This window comes from Mauremys reevesii, linkage group 7, assembly GCF_016161935.1.
Source record: "Mauremys reevesii isolate NIE-2019 linkage group 7, ASM1616193v1, whole genome shotgun sequence".
NCBI lineage: Eukaryota > Metazoa > Chordata > Testudines > Geoemydidae > Mauremys > Mauremys reevesii.
The window spans coordinates 30,052,848-30,073,179 of NC_052629.1; the positions used below are offsets into that span (position 1 = coordinate 30,052,848).

Genomic DNA, 20,332 nt, shown 5'->3' on the forward strand with positions numbered 1-20,332 from the left:
TATGGATCTTATCTTTTCCTTCCCCGGTGTGCCCCATACACTACTTGTAAAGGTAACCTGTAAGGGGAGAATTGTACCCTTTGTTTCTTCTGATAGATAAAGAGTATCTGAAAGTTTGTCGTCTTCCTTCTGCTTATTTTATACCTTTTAGAAATTTCGGAATATTGAGACATTGGTTTTGGTGAGTTTCCTTGGGAGAACTAAGGACTGGAATGGAGAGTTTTTCACATACTTAATTGAGAGAAGGGGGTGTAGAAAATTTGCCATGGTCCTGTCTTCAAACAGTAGCCAATGCCAGATGCTTCAGATGGAATGAACAGAAAAGGGCAATTATCTAGTAATCCATCCTCTTCCATCCAGTCCCAGCTTCTGGCAGTCAGCGATTTTAGCGATGCATCTGGTTACATCTCTGACCGTCTTGGCTAATAGCCATTGATGGACCTATCCTCCGTGAACATATCTAGTTCTTTTTTTATCCCATGGCATTCATGATATCCCATGGCAACAAGTTCCACAGGTTGACCATGTATTGTGTAAAGATTTTTTTACATTTGTTTAAAACCTGCTGCCTATTCATTTCATACAGTAGAACCTCAGAGTTACAGACACCTCGGGAATGGAGGTTGTTCGTAACTCTGAACAAGATGTTATGGGGTGCTCCTCAGGGCGGACTGCTCGGAGCGGGGGCTCACGCCCGAGCCTGCAAACTTCAGGTTCTTCACTTCCTACCTTTAAGGGGCAACCCCATCCAAGGGGGTGGGGACAGGCAGCTGGTTCTAGCCCCCTGGCTGCAAGGATGATGAGTGAGGCACACTGTGGAACTGAGGCGTCAGTGGCCGCGGGGTGCAGGCTGTGGCCTCTTATAAATGAGCTGCTCTTCCAGAGCACAGTGTGCAAGCAGGAGCTTGAGCTTGGGCTCCAGCAACAAATACTCCCAGGCAGGTTCCAGCAGGAGCTCAGGAAGTTTCTTTCCTAGGCTCAGACTAAGCATTCAAGCTTGTCCCTCTAGGAGGGCAGGGGAGAGGACGACGTCCATGGCTTATGGGAAAGCAGCGCAAACCCCAGAGCTGCTCGTGCCGGCTGCACCCTGTGTGGCAAGTTGGGGGTGGGGACAAGAAGCCCAGATGCAATACAGGCACAGTACAGTATTTCCTGGTTTGTTTTGGTTTTGGTCTCCACTCCGGTTTCACATGGTGTCCAGTTGACCTGTCGGTCTCTAACTGGTGTTCGTATCTTTGAAGTTCTACTGTAGTTTCTGTGTTATGTGAAGGGGAAAATAATACTTCCCTATTCACTTTCTGCACACCAATCATGATTTTACTGACCTTTATCATATCCCCCCTTAGTTTTCTCTTTTCTAAGCTGATCAGTCCAAGTATTTTTAACCTCCTTGAATTTCTATCTCAAAACTTTTTCCTGTTAGGACTACCCTTGCTCTACTTCCATACTCTTGATCCTAATCTCCCAAATGATGATAAAATAACATATAAGGAGAAAATCCTTAGAGCTAATGAGACCGACATAAAATGCCTGTTTTGAATTATTGTTCTTCCTGTCCCCCTCACCTGTTGTAATAACTCTTATGTTACCTCTAACTTAGAAGATGAGCTCTTGGGGCCAGCTGTAAAATAAATGATAAAATGAGGGTGAAGTGAAGTGGTTTTCATTGAGAAATGCCCCTACTCACACTCCATTGCTTCATTCATGAGAGGGTGAATTAGGAAATAGTGGACAGCCTGTTTTTAAAACAGGACACACTAAATCTGTTTCCATGTATTTATTTAAACCATTCTTCTGTGCAAAGCAGGAAAAAAATCCTGTGCTAGCAGTAGGTTTTTCCCTTCAAGGAGGAAGATTCATTTAAACTTTAACTCAGAAAATCATGGGCTTAAAGAATCTTAACAGTTGAGATACTGACCAAAAGCCTCAAAGAATCCAAGTAGCTGTCATGCCATGGAGCTACATCTTGTGGTCTGGGAGATACTCTGTCCCCAGGTGGCTTAAGAACTAGAAGCCTTACCTTCAGTATACTTGGTACCACCCTGGGGTCAGATTCAGTGCTGCTAATTGACTTGTTCACCCCTCCAAATAAACACTTTTCACATTTTTCAATTTTAAATCCCCAGAATTCTATGCAATTTACTTTACCAACATAGCTTTTACAGTTTTTTAATGAGAAAATCTGGATTCAGAAACACTGAGCTTTTCCACAGTACCTGAATTAAATTGGCACACACCTTTTCTGTGCCTGTTTTGCAAAACTTCAATATTGTAACACATCTGCACAAGGCTAAAACATATTTTTGTAGATTAACTCCCTGCTGTTTTGAAGGTGCCAGAAGTAGGTTAAATAAAGAATGCTTTGAGTAAGAATTTAACTGCAAACTAAACAATTTTCCAAAATTCCATTTGCCCAAAGCAAGTAATTCTTTACATTTTTTTTTAACTTGGAAGTAAAATATCAAACTTTTCATTTTCATCTGTCATATTGCAATAGGGCAACTGAACAGATTTGTCTACCTCGGTTGTTGAATATTGCGACAATTTTGCAAGCTGGGTAAGACGAATGGAAACAATGGCTGTTTGACAATGGTATTTTCTTTTCCTCCTACCCTTAAAAATGTGTGCACCGTTACACAGAGATTTAAAAGTTAAAGCATTTAAAATGCATTTTAATCCCTTATGAGAATATATGGAACTAGAAGGATAAACAGTGTATTACTTTCTAAAAGCTTGGACTGCAAGATAACTTTATTTTTACTCTAAACACATTTTTCACAAACACACTAAAAAAGTTACCACTCTGCATCTCTTCTAGTATGGAATCATGTTGCATGTCATGCACCACTTAAGCTCTTTAGAATGCTGTGGAAATAGTAAATACAACTGAATTACGTTCAAGGCATGGTTTAGGTGCTGTTATCTAGCAAAACTGGATTTCAGTGAATCAGTGCACATACATAAACATATCTAATGTTGAAGGTGTAAGTCCTTATGTATATCTATATAAATAACTTCAAAAATACAAAATGTGGGCTTGGACCATTTCAGGTTAGAGCCCACTGCTTATGCTGCGACAATAATTTTTAATGATGAAAATGCTTAAGGGATGGTTGTTAGGTTGATAGACCACAACTGACCTATTGTGCCAGTGAACTTTATATAATAGTTATATATTACATATGTAACTTGTTTAATGTAGTTTGGTTTTCCAAAATAATTGAAAGAAGGATTTATTGACAAATGTGGACTTGGAGGAAGCTGAAGCTGTTTTGAACCTTATAATAAACTGCTGTATATGAACTATATGCCAGTATTGGTGTCTCAGAGAAATTGCCTTGTCATTCTATTTATTAGTACTGTTTATATTACTGTATCTGAATCTTAGGTTTTCATAGTTTTTCCTTCCCATGTTCACCCCATTTCCAGTAGACAGAGGAATCTGGAGGTTTTATTGTTTGTTTAGGGTAAAGTATGCCCCTCATTGTCCCCTTTATCACATCAGTGACCACAGAAGCGCTCATGTTCAGCCCTTCTTGGTTATTACTTTGGGTGCTTTAGAAATGTGGGCAGAGGTAGCAATAAATAGGACACTATCATGTACAGGGGAATCCAGCAGCAAGTTTTTGAACATCAGTGACCAAAATCTCATTAAACTACCTTTTTAAATTTACTTATTGATATATTTGTGTAAATAACATTCTCCCTTGTAGTCAGACAGCAGTTCCTGTCTGATCCATTTAGTGATGCAACAGTCCAATATTTGCTCTTGATTAATTAAAAATATAGATTAAATCTACTGTTGTCAATAGGGTGATCAGATGTCCCAATTTTATAGGGACAGTCCCTATATTTGAGGCTTTTTCTTATGTAGGTGCCTATTATCCACCCATCTCCTGTCCCAATTTTTCACACTTTCTATCTGGTTACTCTGGTTGTCAATAAACAGATCTCTGTAACTAACTGGTAAATTCAGTGCAGCAGGAAGCTGAGGTTAAATTTTCAATAAGTGCACAGGTTGAGCATGCAGTAGAATGCTTCTATGAAAATATTTGCTGTAGGTTAGGCAATTAGTCCAGTTAAAAATAAATATTGTTGCACATCTAACAACTCATGTCCAATTCCACAAACAAACTCTCCAATTTTCAAACTATATTTTGGCCTTTCAGAACACTAATCAATATACTCTTAACGTACAAGTCCCCTCTTTTTTCAGCATCCTTATTTGCACTGTATAAATAGCTTTAGCCATTTGTTGTTCATATAAACAATGGCCTTTATAAACAAAATGAAAATTTGTAGCTGAAGAAATCCAATTTTTCTAATGCTGAGATCAGTGTTGGTTACATTAAAATGTGAAAAGAAATTATACAAATCACATTTTAACTCCCTACACCCGATTTTTGTGACTTCTGTGATCACATACTTGGCATAATTTGAGTGTCTCAGTCTTTTTTTTTTCTCCTCCTTTTCCAAAATAAATTACACTAGCCAGATACTTATCAAGTTTTTATTGCATCATATAAGGCACATTTATTAGAACTGTTAGGTAGAATCAAGGTCAGGGGTAGGCAACCTATGGCACGGGTGCTGAAGGCAGCACTCAAGCTGGTTTTCAGTGGCACTCAGACTGCCCGGGTCCTGGCCACCCGCCGGTGGAGCTCTGCATTTTAATTTAATTTTAAATGAAGCTGCTTAAACATTTTTAAAGCCTTGTTTACATACAACAATAGCTTAGTTATATATTATAGAGAGAGAACGAGACCTTCTAAAAACGTTAAAATGTATTACTGGCATGCGAAACCTTAAATTAGAGTGAATAAATGAAGACTTGGCACACCACTGCTGAAAGGTTGCCAACTCCTGATCTAGGTGATTTTTTTTGGCCATTTTATTATGGTAGCAATGACTATATTTAAGGTTGAAATGCAACTTTCTTTAAACTCCCTACTTAAGTTGATTATAACTTACTCAAACCAATTAATTGGGGACTGGAAATTTTTTTGTACTTGATCTTTACCCAGAAGGGAGTGTTTTGGAAAGTTTCAGTAGAATTCATTCAGATATTTATTAGTTCTTTATGTTTAAAATATCTATTTTCCCTATATATTCTGAGAAGAGGTTTTGCACATACATAGAGACTGGATCAATTTCCTTCAAGATTGCTTTTGTTTTGTGGCTGTTAATGAGATATAAGGAGCAAACTGAGTTTGAAGGAAATTGGTTCAGTAGTTTTGAAGTAGAGATCATTGAAAGCATTTTCACACACACAAAGTATGTTTTAAGTTTCTGTGCTCGATCTGTTATCTAGGACATTAGGGTGTACATGAACAGTAGAGTTTGGCCTTTTTTCTGCTCCATCTCTACTGGCTTTGAATATTGGGAGCACTGTGAAGCACTTTAGTGTAATTTGCTGGACTTTAAAAGTTTAAACCTTACAATCACTTTCCGAAGTTTCCAGTGTGGTTGTAACGCCCTGGAGACCACATGAATTAAAGTAACGAATACAGTGTTGCAAGGCTGATCTCCTTTGTTCTGTTCTCTGCTCTACCACTACAAAACTTTAGCGGACACCATCAACTTAAAAACTACAATAAAAACTAACGACTTATTTTGGGCTTTGAGATAGTGCTGTCAAATGCACATTGTGGACAGTTTGTTTCTTCTTTTGTTTGTGTGGATAGTCAGCACAGCAACGGGGAGAAAAACTTTATTATTATTATTATTATTTTAAATAGGAAAATAATATTAAACCAGTAAAAATTAGCAGGGAATACCCAGGGTCATGTTTTGTAACTGAAACTTAACTTATTTTGAAACTGATTGCATTTTAGAAACTGACCACATTTTTAAGTAGCACAATGGAGCCCCAACCTCCTTGGCCTTTAAGTGCTACTGCAATGTAAATGTTAAATAGTAAGAATAAAGTGACAGTATATCTTTAATACTTTACTCTTAACACTTTACACACATTTAAGTGGGCTTTGTAACACTTTTAGGAAGTAGGTAACTATTACTACACCCATTTTACAGATTGTAAAATTATTGCTCAGAAAAAGTAAGGATTTGTCTAGATAAGGGAAATTTATACCAGTATAATTAGCAAGTTTCCTTAATTGAGACAAGCCCTCCATTAATCAAGGTCACATGGAAAATTAATATTAGAACCAGGTTTGTCGTCTGTGTCTCTTAACTGCTAGGCCCATGTATATTGCATTAGATGAACCTTGCCTCCCAGCCTGATCCTTAGACATTTTTCATGTTTAGGGCATAAGGAAGTTTAATAAAAATGCTTTACAGTTATATAGTGTATTTTCATCTGTAGCTCACAAAACTCCTTGCAAAGAGCGTACCACACTACAGATTGTGAGAGAAAAATCACTCACTTGCCTGATTTCACACAACAGAGCCAGGCTTACAGGCAATGGCCTAGCCAATCCCACTACAGTGCCATTCAGGCAAATCAGTCAGTTTTTCTTCCTAGTGTATAATATCACCTTTGGGCATGGGGAAGGGCTTATAAATCTTCCCTTGAGTATATGGGAGCCAGTAAATTTGTATTATATGCTGCTGCCCAAACAGTTAGCCACAGAGCCCCTCTATCTCCTGTACTCAAGCCCAGGGGGGCACAGTGTAGCAATCCTTGAAGAGGACAAGCTTTTTCTTTCCTCCGCTGGCCCAAAGTCCATCCCACAGCATTTTGTGCCTATTTACCTTTCTGTAAAACAGACTACACTTATATCTGGCTTCTCCTCTGTAGATTTTAAAACATTTGACAAAGTTGATAAACTTGAGTGGCCCTATTCTACAGATCAGTAAGCATCAGATACAGAGATCTGTGGTTTAGTAGATTTGCTACCTTAGATAAATATATTGTTTCCTGCCCCAAACTTCCTGTGCAAGTTTTAACAAGTCATGTAACCTATCATGAGCTTCCATATTAGAATAATTTAGAATTGCTCCTTGATGGGTTCAGGGTATACAGTTGAATTTTTAACTCACTGAGACCCAGGTGCATATGCAGTACATAGTTAGCATTTTGGCCATGTGCTAACAGTGCATGCACAATGGTTGTTTTTCAAAGGCTTATAACTCACCCAAATTAAAATATTTTCACCAAAACACTGTTAGACACACCCCTTCGACCTACAGGCTCTTTCCCTCCCAAATTTCATTGTCCTAATTCAGCTCATCTCAGTACAAGTGTGGTTTTACAGCTATATACAAATTTTTAACTGTAACCATTCCATTTTGAAGATTTTTTTTTAATGTGCAAAGGACTAATTTTTAACGTAACTTCAGAACCATTTCATTTAATTACTTGAAATTTATGGACAAAATCCCATTCTATACTAACAGTGATCACAAAAACTATCACTAGAAAATATTTTTCTTGTGCTTTCTTAGAAGATCCATGAAGATTGGTCTCATAATGGAAACCTGGTTGCAGACTTAGTTATGGAGGGCCAGCAGTCTCTCCATATAATTTGTGTAGCTGTGCTGAATGATGGAAGAATCTTTGTGCTCTGAGATATGCTAATTCTGTATCCTAATTGACTCACCTAAATAATACTCATGTTCTTCCAGCATCGTGGGCACCTTTCCCCATTACGAAGTGTCATGGTGGATTCTTTGTCATTGGCAACTTTTACATCAAGATTGGATGTTTTTCTAAAAGATATAGTCTAGGAATTAAATTGGGGAAGTTATATGTCCTGTGTTATACAGGAGATCAGACTAGATCGGGGTTCTCAAACTTCATTGCACCGCAACCCTCCTTCTGACAATAAAGTTACTACATGAACAAGGAGGGAGACGGGGCATCGGAGCCCAAGCCCTGCTGCCCTGTTGGGGGGGGGCGAGGGGTGTGGAGGGAAAGAGGGACTCAGGCCAAGCCCTGCCACCCCAGGTGGGCAGAGAGGGGGATGCAGCTCAAGCCCCATTGCCCCAGGTGGGGGTGGAGTTCAGTCTTCAGCTTCAGCCCTGGGTCCCAGTAAGTCTAATGCTGGCCCTGATTACCCCATTAAAATTGGGTCATGACCCACTTTGGGGTCATAACCCACAGTTTGAGAACTGCTGGACTAGATAATGACAGTGGTCCCCTCTGACTGTGGAATCTATGAATTCCCCCCACCCCCAATAGTAATTTATTAACATTATTCAAATGTGTAATATTGAAACAAAACAAAAGAAATGTTTCAGTAGTCATGCTAGCTAATAGTATTTATTTTGGATTTATTTAAATTGAAATATCTCCTTCTGGTGAAATAAGGCAGATTTTCAAAAGAGTTCAGTTTCTATTTAGGCATCTTAATAAAGTAGCCAGCTAAACACTTAGAAAACCTGACCACTTCATTTAGATGCCCAAATAGGATTGCTGCTTGGTTCTGAAGTTTTTTTGGAAATCTGGCCCTTGACATGTCAAGCAAGTAGCTGTATGATCCATCAGGGAGACCAGGGTGCTATTTACATCTTTCTGTTTGGAGTGATAGGGGAGCAGCAGAGTCTGATGTTTATAAGACATTTAATGTAGCTTGAAATATATCTCAAGACCAAAAAGAGCAGTATTTTTTTGTGCATTTGCTGAGGAAAGCTTACTCCAAAGAAGAAGAAACTTTATTACAGAAGTAGCTGTTTTATATGACACTTCAGGTGACTTGTATCATATTAGTATAATTTGAAAAGTATTTTATCCTTTAAGTATTCAGAAAAATATACAAATATATATTTTTTTTATAAAAGATGGCGGACTTTGACACCAGTTGGACAGCCTATACCAGGAACGAGATTCATTGCTTTCAAAGTGCCTTTAAAAGGGGTATGTATAAAATGTTGTTTCAGTCAGTCCGTACTAATTGCTGTGTGAAGAATTATGGAAAATAGCATTCAAATTCATGCAAACTGCAGAACAGATTCAATGTGAAAAATTACAGAAATTATTTTTCTATTAAAATTAGTATTTAGCACATTCAGTCCTTTTCCACTGAGCTTTCCATAAACTAAAGATGTTCACTTTTTTAGGTGTAGACTGGTACTTGGTGTTACTGAGTAAGTTTACTTATCTCTCATTCATCATGACTTTCTCACCAGCTAATCTGCACCATTCATTTAACATTACAGAATTTAGTGCTTCCGGAGTGTGTTGGTTCAGTTTTGAGCCCAGTCTTTTGCATCTTCTGAAACTGCTGTAATGAGTCCTACTTGTGGTGGTGATTTTTGTGATGTGGATAACTGTCCACTTTACATAAACCAGAAATTAATTTCACATACATGATGATCACCCATTAAAGGGTAGTGGTCACTGGACCACTTATGAAATAGTGGCTATAAATTTATGTCTCCATATCCTGTTCCTGTAAATTGCACAGAAATGGACAAAAGAAGTGTATTTTAAAGAAACATTTTGCTTAAATGCTCTTTAATAGTATGTAGGCACCATCTTATATGAAAGTTCCATCTTAATCTGTTTCACATGGTTGGCCAGATTCTCTGTTTTGCTGAGTTTATGTTGGTCAAAGCAGAGACTGGAAGCAGTCATGGAGCTGTTTAGGCTCCCTGATACTTTGCCTGGCCCTGATGCTTATTAGAGAATTTTTTGCTGCTGTCTACATTCTTCTTACACTCACTTCAATCCTGATAAGACCTTGCTTCAAATATACAGGGAAAAATGATCTTAATGCAAAATTATAAATTTATGTAGCATCCAGTAACATGAGTGACAGAGAAGAAAACAAACAGGCAGGGAAAAATAAGTATCCCCATCATTTGTGGGAAGATTGGTGAGCCAGTAAGCTGTTCTATCAGACCTCCCTAGTTTTTATGTAGAATAGACCAGTTGGTTGGGATTTTTTGCAGATCAAGTGGGTAAGATTTTCATATTTTATTTTGCTTATTGACATCAGTGCTAGATTTGTCTGTGTTCAAGGAATTACTTTAAATTGTTATATTCATTCTTCATTGTGCAGGACTTTTTTCTTGATATGAAATTAGTGCTTATTGCACTGGAGCTGTTGCCACAGTGTTATCTGTTGTCATAATATCATACAATAAAGTCATGAATTTATTTTGGGTCGTCAGTTCCGTCTCAATTTAGTTTTTTAATCCACACAATACATTGAATGCCTATGTTTCCTCTTGTTCCTGATTCATTTTATGAGGCAGATGTTTCTATTTTTATTGGAAGTTGTAAAACACAATCTTAAGTTCCCTTTTTCATCACAGGCAATTAACCAGAGACTTACTCCAACCCAGAAATTTACACCCAAAGACCTGATTGCTGCAATGAAGGCCTTAAATGTGGAACTTGGATTAATTATTGATTTAACATACACCACACGGTATTATGAAGTTAAGGTAATAGTAAATCAGTAATAGCAGAATTAAATGCACAATTACTGCTACCTTTTATCTTGTGTTATTTAATGCCAGTCTAGAAATTGTCATGTTGGAATAGACAAGTGAACCATCTAATCTGGTATCCTGTTTCCAGCACAAATTTATGCAGAATTGTATCATGAAGGAAATATCATCTTAATCTCAGCTAGCATTCAATTATGGCTTGATTTACTAGCATTTAATCATTATATTTATTTATAGTACTGTAGTTCCCAGATTCTCTGCTCAAGACTACTATGCTAGGCATTGCACAAACACGCAGGAAGACATGGCTCCTGCCTTGAAGACAGATGCTATATCTTTTAAAAAATATAATATTTCTTTCACTATTATGCTGTATGAATGGATTCCACAGAGTTATCTGCACTGATTTAAAAAAAAATTCTTTACATTGTAATTGGGAATATCCATTTAATGTGCTCTGTGCAAGAGTAAATAGAAGCATGTGTTACTAAATGTAGACCCTTGAATATACATGATAATGGGATAAAATAAGTAAGGGAGAGGAGGTGACGCTTGATACTCTTCATGAAGAGGATTTGAATGGCAGTACAAGCTTCCCTCGTCAGTCCAACCAGTGTGCATCTACTCTGACCAGGAGGTATTGAAAGGGTAGTTCCGTCTCCACTGCAAACTTAGATCTCTTGCTTGAGCTTGACTCTTCCCAACAAAAGGACTATTTGCTATTTCAGTTTTTGTGAGTACAGCTTTTCTAATATAACTACAAAATGATGATTTTCAATCACTACTGATACAGATTTGAACCAGTGACTTACATCTGGGTTTTTTTATATATTGTTTGTAAGTTTTATGGTGGTACACGATTTTAATGACTAATGATTGTTGCTATTTTTTTCTCCTTGTTGTTGCTAGGATTTACCTAAAAGTGTGCAGTATAAGAAACTGTATACTGTTGGACTTGAAGTCCCCGATAATGCTACTATTCTACAATTCAAAAAATGGGTCAGAAAGTTCCTTTGGGAAAATGCAGGAAATGGTAATTAACAGCATCTTTAATGCTATAAAAGACCAAAATGTTACTTAAATCTTAATGTATGATGTATTAATCACAATAGATGTTCACTTCTACAGGTCAGGTTTCTCAAACTTTTTCATAGTGTGATCCAGTTTTGTAACTTCATAGTCTCGTGGACCATCTCCTATCCCTTGCCACTCCAAAATGCTCATATCAGCTACAGCATTTATTACACAGACTACCTTCCTAATAGTGTCATATTTTTTAGCTGTATTTAATGTGATGTGCCAGCCGAGAACAAGGAGAGCTAGCCCATGTGACCAGCAGGCACTTCATGGATCACTGCTTGTTCATAGACCACAGCTTGGGAGCCACTGGCATAGTTCTGTGTATAATAAGTAATACTTTTCATAACACTTTGTGTTTTTGTAATTGGACACAATCAAGGATTTTCTGATCATACTTTTTTTTCTTTCATTGTGATCGTGAGGTAGCCTTACCCTGTTGAAGGCATGTAATGTGATAGCCTCCTGTCTGATCTCCACCTTCTACTTCATAGCAGAACCACTTAGTAGTGTGACCTTCAGTTCTCTGAATTAGGAGTCAAGGAGATAGCTCAAAAGCATGAAGATGTCATTTAGTTAATCGGTTATAAAGTTTAGTAGCTACAGGGCATCATGTCAAGATATTTTGATGGCAGCTGGATACTCCTTTGCTCTCATGAAGATAGTAATTCTTTAAGAGCATGATACAGTTATAGAGGTGGTTGGGAGTTTACATAGTGGTGAGACAGCTCTATGCGTGGAAGAACTCGTTGCACACATCCTGCTACAACCTACATGTGTATCTCTTTTTATCTTTCCCTTAGTATTGGAGGCTCTTGCACAACTCAGTTCAGCATCTTTTGGAACAAATCTTTACTGGCAGCTGAGAGTCATTCAGCTGTGTGCCTGAATCAGGAGACTGCTCTGTTGACCAAGTCCTGGTTTCTTACTGTGATAGCTCTGTAATGGTTTGTGTCAGAAAATTTCCATTGCCAAAAGTTGCACTGCTCTACCTCAGATAAGATGTATGGTTCTGTTGTGGATAGCCAGTTTGCAGGTGGACGTAAATCTCAGAAACCAGGGCCCAAATTTGAAGTGTTGGAAAAGAAGAATTGTTTTATGAGATGGTTCTTTCTCATCCCAGTAGTTAATATTCTGGCTCCTTGGTTGCTGTTTTTGGCTTATGAGCTGAAGTGTAGGGAGTTTCCTTCCTGCATAATCTAATGATTTGGATGTGACAAAGGCATTCCTTCAGGGACCCTTTGGATCGGAATGTTTTGTTCTGTATGTTGGTCAGAACCTAGTTTGCAACTGGATGAAGAGACACAGCTTTCTCCAAAGTCTGTAAGTGCCACTCCTGAGTTGACTGGAGATGGCAATACAAAGCAAGAAGCTAAATGCACTGCCTCCACAATGCCTCAGGCATGTGCCATCCAGGAGTAATGGACCAAATTTAGACGCCTGTGCTTGGATCCCTCTAGTAATGCATTTCATTACCAGTAGGCTGCCAGGCTGACTTCAGTGTTTTTGCTTCTGGAAGGGTTCAGGAGAATCTGTAAGTGAACTCCTTGTGAAAGTAAGTTTGATGGCTGTTTAAATTTGCCCTCGAAGTCAGTCATGTTTTGTTCTAGTTCTTGATTAAGTTTCCTTATCACAGTGTGGTTGATGGTTATCTAGTCAGGCAGCTTTTCTTATCACCAGTTTCCCCCTTCTTTTTTCTGTGCCCTGCTTGGACTAGTTTAGGTTCCAAGAGGTTGGGAAGTGGGAAGCATTGAGTTAACTGCTGCTACAAAATCCAGCAGGAAGAACATAAATTCTGGACATATATCCTGGTGTGTACAGGCTTAATAATAATAATTTTGCAAACAGAAAACATGCTCACTTAAACGGCTTTAGTGTAAACAATAAATGGCTTCTTTCTGTTTTGCACTAATTATTTTATGGTATTTTTGTTTTTTACATTTTTTTCCTTTGTAATAGATAAACTCATTGGAGTTCATTGTACCAATGGAATTAATAGAACTGGCTACCTTATATGTAGGCAAGTATTACATGAAAATTCAGATAATTTTTTTCATTATAATAGTATGTTTATATCAGTCATAATCTATACCTTTATAATAATTCAGCATGTTCTTTGTCAGATACCTTATTGATGTTGAAGGTTGGGATCCAGAGACAGCAATTCAAGGTATTTCCTAGAACTTGAACAAAACATGGGGCTCTGTGTCTACAGTGGTTCTGTGACAGCTACCTCATACTTAACCCCTGCACAGGTTCCCACAGATAAATCCTTCCTGCTGCTGCTTCCATGCCTGGCAGTATTTGGGCACCATCAGATCTGAACCACATTAAGAGGACAGTTCCCTCCCTCCAACCCCATTATTGGTTTTGAAGGTTTCTGTGTATTGATGCAATCATAAGTAGCAACTGCAATAGTTACAGTTGGAAAACAGTTTGCTGCAAAAATGTTTGTGCAGTCTGCTGCAATTTAAAATTGAGTCAAAGGAATCAATAGTGAACTTATTTCAAGTTTTACATGCCACGGTTTTATTATGCCACGGTTTACATGGAGCCCTGATTGACCGCATTATATGCAGCTGTGTTCCAAGCATGTTTAACTGCACACGCTAATCTTTTTATAATTTTCTTCAGCTTTTGGTGATGCTAGAGGTCATCGTATGGACGGTCTTGTATATTTAACAGATCTCAGAACTCAGCCAATGAGAAGGTAGGCAAAGGCTTTTAATTACATAATCGAAGTTGTCAAGTGCAGTTCCTTGTATTTTCAATGCTTGGGTCATATTTAAAATGTTGTCTCTTGTCCTGTTAAGCACATATTGACCTCTCTTATTACACTTTACACAAAGAGTGCTTATCTTTGAAGACTTCTGTTATGAATGGTATGAAGTGTAATTTTCCCCTTAGGTTTTATATTATAAATGTACATCATGCAAAGGGTTTTCTTTTAAAAGTTGATTTTTTTTTATTAAATTCTTCTGTTGTTGTGTCCTCCCATTTATAACTCAGCGTTCAGCTGAGTTATAAATGGGAGGGAGCAGCTGGCAAAAAATTATTAGTGAGGGCCCCTTAACTCTGGAATTCACTCTCTCCTCTTAGCCTGCCAGAGTCTCGATCTATTAACCTTTCTGGATATGCTACATAGGGGATTGCCATTCCAGATCAGACTCATGGTCTATCTAGCCTGCTGTTTTGTTTCTATCAATGGCCACTACCAAATATTTCAGAGGAAGATGCAACAGACCCTGAAGCAGACTAGGCCCAGAAGGGAAGATTCTTCCTAGCCCTTGTCTGTCAGTAGCAGACTTACGTCTTGAAGCATGAGGATTTATATTCCTTATTTTAAAAAAAATCCAATCCAATCTAATGTAACTGTAGATGTCATTCTAATCCATCTGTCCTACAAAACTCTTTTGCCTTTATGATATCATTGTAGCAGTGAAGTTGTAAGCTCTGTTTTTTTAATTAATTATTTTTGGCCTTTAAGTTTCACTAAATGTCCCTTGTTCCTGTATTATGAGAATGTAAATAGGGAAACTTTTCTGTATTAATCACTATCATGTATACTTTCATATGGGAAGGGGTGAAGTAGTTGAGGGACAATTTTGCAAATAACCATGGGGCTTCACCCCAACTGTCAACGAGTCATATGTCAGTGAAGTATTTTTTTTGCCTTTTTCTATCAGCCTGTTCAGAAAAAAAATAAACTGAAATTCTCCCAAATGTACATATAGTCCTGTCTTGAGCACAGGGGACTGGACTTGAGGTCCTGTCTTGATGTCCTTTCCAGTCCTACACTTCTGTGATACCCTAGCTTTCCAGCACTCCCATAATGCCAATTTATTTCCACAACTGGAAAAAAAGTACATACGTTCTTTCAACAGTATTTTTAATAAAGGAAATTTTATATTAAATGCTTTTATTTTCCCTAGTAATCTTGGAATGGATGTATGGGATCCTGATGAAGATATTATACCTCCACCAAATGTGATGGAAGGACCTGTAGATAGGTTCCCAAATGAAGATTTTCCTGGGTAATTGGCAAAAATATGACATTTTTAAAAAATGTAGTGTGAAAGATAACTATTTCAGTAGTTACATTGGTATTCTGTTCTATTTTCAGTACTATTAATTCAGTATACCTATTTTAAATTAAATGAAGGTTGAGATAAAAAGATGAAGCAAGGGAATATTAGGACAGGATGTCTTCCATTACAAGTACTTTGGATTCACTGAGGCAATTTTTATGTCGTAAAAGTTTTTATCCTTTGGTTTTGGAAGAGACATGTATCTCTTGTTCCTTGATAACATTCAAGTATAGTAGTTTGTGGTGTTAGTTTTCTGTGGGATTATTTTGGGTTTGCTTGTCTCTTAAAAAGGTGATATAGAATTATAGTGGTTTTCACAGTCTTGACCAGTGGTTCTCAAACTTCTGTATTGGTGACCCCTTTCACACAGCAAGCCTCTGAGTGCGACCCCCCCTTATAAATTAAAAACGCTTTTTTACATTTAACATTATTATAAATGCTAGAGGCGAAACAGGGTTTGGGGGGTGGAGGCTGGCAGCTCGTGACTTCCCGTGTAATAACCTCGTGGTCATGACCCCCAGTTTGAGAACCCCTGGTCTTGACAATAGAATATGTTTTATAATATAATTAGAAAGACAAGGTGGTTGAGGTGAAGTAATATTTCTTATTGGATCAATTTCTGTTGGTAAAGGAGACAAGGTTATAGAATACATATAATATATACTATAATTAGACAGTTTAGACTGTTACTATATTAGTACCTTTACATATTTGAGTGATAATGTCCTTCATTCTCAATCCTGAGATGTTTAAAAAAATGCTACTTTGTTTGGATGACTAACTTGAAATATTTATAACAAATGCAAATAAGCTGTTTAAAAATATTAATTTTCTTCACAGGCCAGGGAAAAGATTAAGAATTTATGACGATGACCACTCTCACAATGATTTACAAGGACAGATACAGTTGAGAGATTTCGATTTCATTAACAAGGGACCTGGACAAAGACGAAGACCATTTCATGACCACCAATCTCAGGATGATTTACAAGCGCCAATGCAAATGAGAGATTGGGACTACAACAGGGGACCCGGACAAAGGCGAAGACCTTTTCCTGACCACCAGTTTTATGATGACTATCAAGAAGACATGCAGCTGAAAGATCTAGATTTCAGTAACAAGGGGCCTGGACAAAGACTGAGACCTTTTCATGGCCACCAGTTTCATGATGACTTACAGGGAGACATGCAGTCAAGAGACTTTGAGTATGTTAATAGAGGCCGTGGACAAAGGCAGAGACCCTTTCCTGATCACCCATCTCACAGTGACTTACAGGATGACATGCAGCTGAAAGATTTTGACTTTGTTAACAGAGGCCGTGGGCAGAGGCGAAGGCTTTTCCATGACCACCAGTCTCATGATGAATTTCAGGCACAGATGCAGTTGAAGGATTTAGATTTCATCAACAAGGGGCCCGGGCAAAGGCTGAGACCTTTTCATGATTACCAAACGCATGATGACTTACAACCACAGATGCAGTTGGGAGATTTTGAATTTGTTAATAGGGGTCGTGGGCATAGGCTGAGACCTTTTCATGACCATCAGCCTCACAATGATTTACAAACAGAGATGCAATTGAAAGATTTTGATAATAGGGGTCCTGGACAAAGGCGCAGACCTTTTCATGACAATCAAGCTTATGATGACTTACAGGAACAGACACAGTTGAAAGATTTTGATTTTGTTAATAAGGGGCATGGACAAAGACTGCAACCTTTTCATGACCATGACGACTTGCCACGTGAATGGTGTTCAGACAGGTGAAGTATTGTTTTGCTGTTACAGCAGATTTAGGGAGTAGCAAGTGTTGTTCCTCAGCATATTATTACCGTATTTTCCGGCGTATAAGACAACTTTCTATACTAAAAAACAACCCCCAAAAATCGTGGGTCGTCTTATACGCCGGGTATAAACAGCGGGCAGCCCAGAGCCCTCTGATTCCCGGCCGCGGCTGGGATTTAAAAGGCCCTGGGCTCCCCGCCACAGCGGGCAGCCCAGAGCCCTCTGACTCCCGGCCGCGGCTGGGATTTAAAAGGCTCTGGGCTCCCCCCCCTCGGAAGTGGGGGTCGTCTTATATGGCGAGTATAGGCCAAAACCTATGTTTTAACTGTAAAATTAGGGGGTCGTCTTATACGCCCAGTCACCTTATACGCCGGAAAATACGGTATATGACATTTCTAGGATAATGAGCAATTAGTTAGGTTTTTTCCCTCCATTTACTCATGTAAGGGTTTGCAGAATCAGGCCCTAAGGTTGGGAAACTGTCATCTCCAGAGTATTTCTGTACTTTCTTAAATTAGAGAGCTGAATTAAATTAAAGTACATTTCCAGTAACTGGTCAGAATCAACTTGAGACAAAATGTTTCATCTCACTTCATTTTATAGTGAAGAGGTTTGCATCTGAAAATCAGTCCTCAGGATTGAAGGTAATATGATATTATGTTAATCCCTTTAACCAAGTTGAGGTAATCAGCAAAGCAGTGAGGAAGTGTTGGATTTCAGTTGCTTATTTCATAAGTAATGTCTGCTAGGGAACCTCTCATTTAAGAACTGTAAATCCTTGATGACTCTCTAAAACAAATACGCACCTTGTTAAAACAACTGTTGGGTTCAAAAGTAAAACCTTTGACATAAAATTTGTAGCACTATTTTTTACACTTAAATTATAGCACTCCCAAATACTTAAATAAATTTTAAAGACTTATTTCTGTCCATTTTTGATTTACACAATTTAAACAATTAGGGATATTAGATCATTCTTACGAGACTTTATAATTTTGATATTGCTAAAATAATATAATTATACTCTTGCTTATATAACTAAGACATTCCTTCCATGTTAACTAGTTTTGGTTACTTTTTTTAAAAAATCTAAAAGAACTTTCACTAGAATTTTACATGTTAAGAAAAACTAGTGTGTAATTCTTTTGTTTCTTTCAGAAATCGGTCATTTTCCTCCCATGAAAATTTACCAGAACCTCACTTTTCTTCTTCTCCTTCACGTCACAGAGATTACGGATCTGATAATGATGATTTCAGTAGAAGTTACAGGTAAATATCAGCATTCATATATTGCATATCAATCTACATACCCCTCTACACATTACCATCCCTCGTCACCATGACCATAGAAATTTAAATTGGATGTGCAGTTGTCAAACTAGATATTTGTTCTCGCTAAACTGCAATATAAGCAATTTATAATGGAAATGTATTATGAAATTCATGCATGTTTATAATTATATCTGATAATGGATGAGACATTATAATACATGGTACTTGTTACCAGAATTTTAGATACCAGAGACAATAAAGTTGCACATGGGTCTGAACATCAGGATTTTGAAGTACGTACTCTATCACTGGAAAATCCTTATTCCTGGTAGCATGGTTTTCACAAATCATTCCATTGTAAAGGAACAAAAGCGTATTTATTATATACACCTCTACTCCGATATAATGCGACCCGATATAACACAGGTTCACATATAACACGGTAAAGCTCTGACACACTGCTCCGAGTAGCGTGTTAAGGGTGCCGGACCAGGCCGGGGCTGAGGGGTTTGATAAGGGGCAGAGGGTCTCAGGGGTAGTCAGGGGCTTTCCCTCCCCAGGGTCTGGGGGGCAGGAGCTGTGGGAGGACACTTTTGGGGACCCCGCAGTCCCAGAGTGAACTGGGGGATTAGCGGGGGGCCGGGAGCAGCCCGCTCTGCTTCCCTCGCCCTGGCCCCAGCCATGTCACTCGGGGAAGGGGTTTGGGGGAAGGGATCCCCCCCGCACTCACCAGCAGTGGTGGAAGCGGAGCAGCCCTGCCCCAGCCCGCTCCACTCTGCCAGCTCCAAGCCGCAGTGCTCCGCTTCCCGCCGCAGGTGAGTACGATGGGCGTCCTTTCCCCAACCTACCTGCACTCACCAGCGGCAAGAAGCAAAGCGCCATGGCTGGGAGGTGGCAGAATGGAGCGGGCTGGGACCGCCTCGCTCTGTTTCCCGCCGCCAGTGAGTGCAGGGGGCGTCCTTTCCCAACCTCCCTGCACTCACCGGCGGCGGGAAGTGGAGCAGCCCAGCCCCAGCCAGCTCCAAGCCATGGTGCTCCACTTCCCACCAGGCAGGTGAGTGCAGGACCTTGCCCCAGCCTCCCCCCAGTGACACTGCTGGGGCTGGGGCAAGGAAAGCGGAGCGGGCTGGGGCCACGTCGCTCCACTTCCCGCCACAGGTGAGTGTGAGGAGGCATCCTTTCCCCAACCTCCCTGCACTCACTGACGGCGGGAAGCAGAGTGCCGTAGCTGGGAGCTGGCGGGGTGGAGCACACTGGGGCTGCGCTGCTCTGCTTCCCACCGCTGCCGGAGAGTGCCTGTCAGGAGGTGGGGGGTGGATAGGTGTCGGAGCAGTCAGGGGACAGGGGGGTTGGGTAGGGGGTGAGGTCTTGGGGTGATTAGGGAGGGGGGGGTCAGGGAACAAGGAACAGGAGGTGGGGGGGAAGCAAGTTTGATATAACACGGTCTCACCTATAATGTGGTGAGATTTTTTGTCTCCCGAGGACTGTGTTATATCGAGGTGTGTGTGAGTGTGAGTGAAATGTGGTCTTATGCCAGATGTCTGGTTTGTTTTTTTTATTACAGGCATCAAATTAATTGGCAGAAAACAAAATCCTGAATTTAATGTGCAGCAAATTATGTTTGTTTCATAACACTGATGCTCATTAATGCAATCATATTTTTTAACTAGAAATTATTTAACAGTCCCTACATGGTGAACTCATTCTTAAAGCAAAATAAAAACTTGGGATATATTCTTCTTTGAAGTTCTTC

At 39.2% G+C, this 20,332-nt stretch overlaps 1 protein-coding gene across 1 annotated transcript in view; it reads left to right on the plus strand.

The window, feature by feature from the left end:
* Positions 1-20,332, plus strand: part of LOC120369347 — a 31,402-nt gene that overhangs the window by 8,620 nt on the left and 2,450 nt on the right. The window contains exons 3-11 of the mRNA XM_039482539.1: positions 8,743-8,818; positions 10,222-10,353; positions 11,269-11,392; positions 13,396-13,456; positions 13,560-13,606; positions 14,071-14,146; positions 15,369-15,470; positions 16,365-17,285; positions 18,466-18,576. Of these exons, the coding sequence (XP_039338473.1) occupies positions 8,743-8,818; positions 10,222-10,353; positions 11,269-11,392; positions 13,396-13,456; positions 13,560-13,606; positions 14,071-14,146; positions 15,369-15,470; positions 16,365-17,285; positions 18,466-18,576 (1,650 nt within the window). The remainder of the gene's footprint in view (positions 1-8,742; positions 8,819-10,221; positions 10,354-11,268; positions 11,393-13,395; positions 13,457-13,559; positions 13,607-14,070; positions 14,147-15,368; positions 15,471-16,364; positions 17,286-18,465; positions 18,577-20,332) is intronic.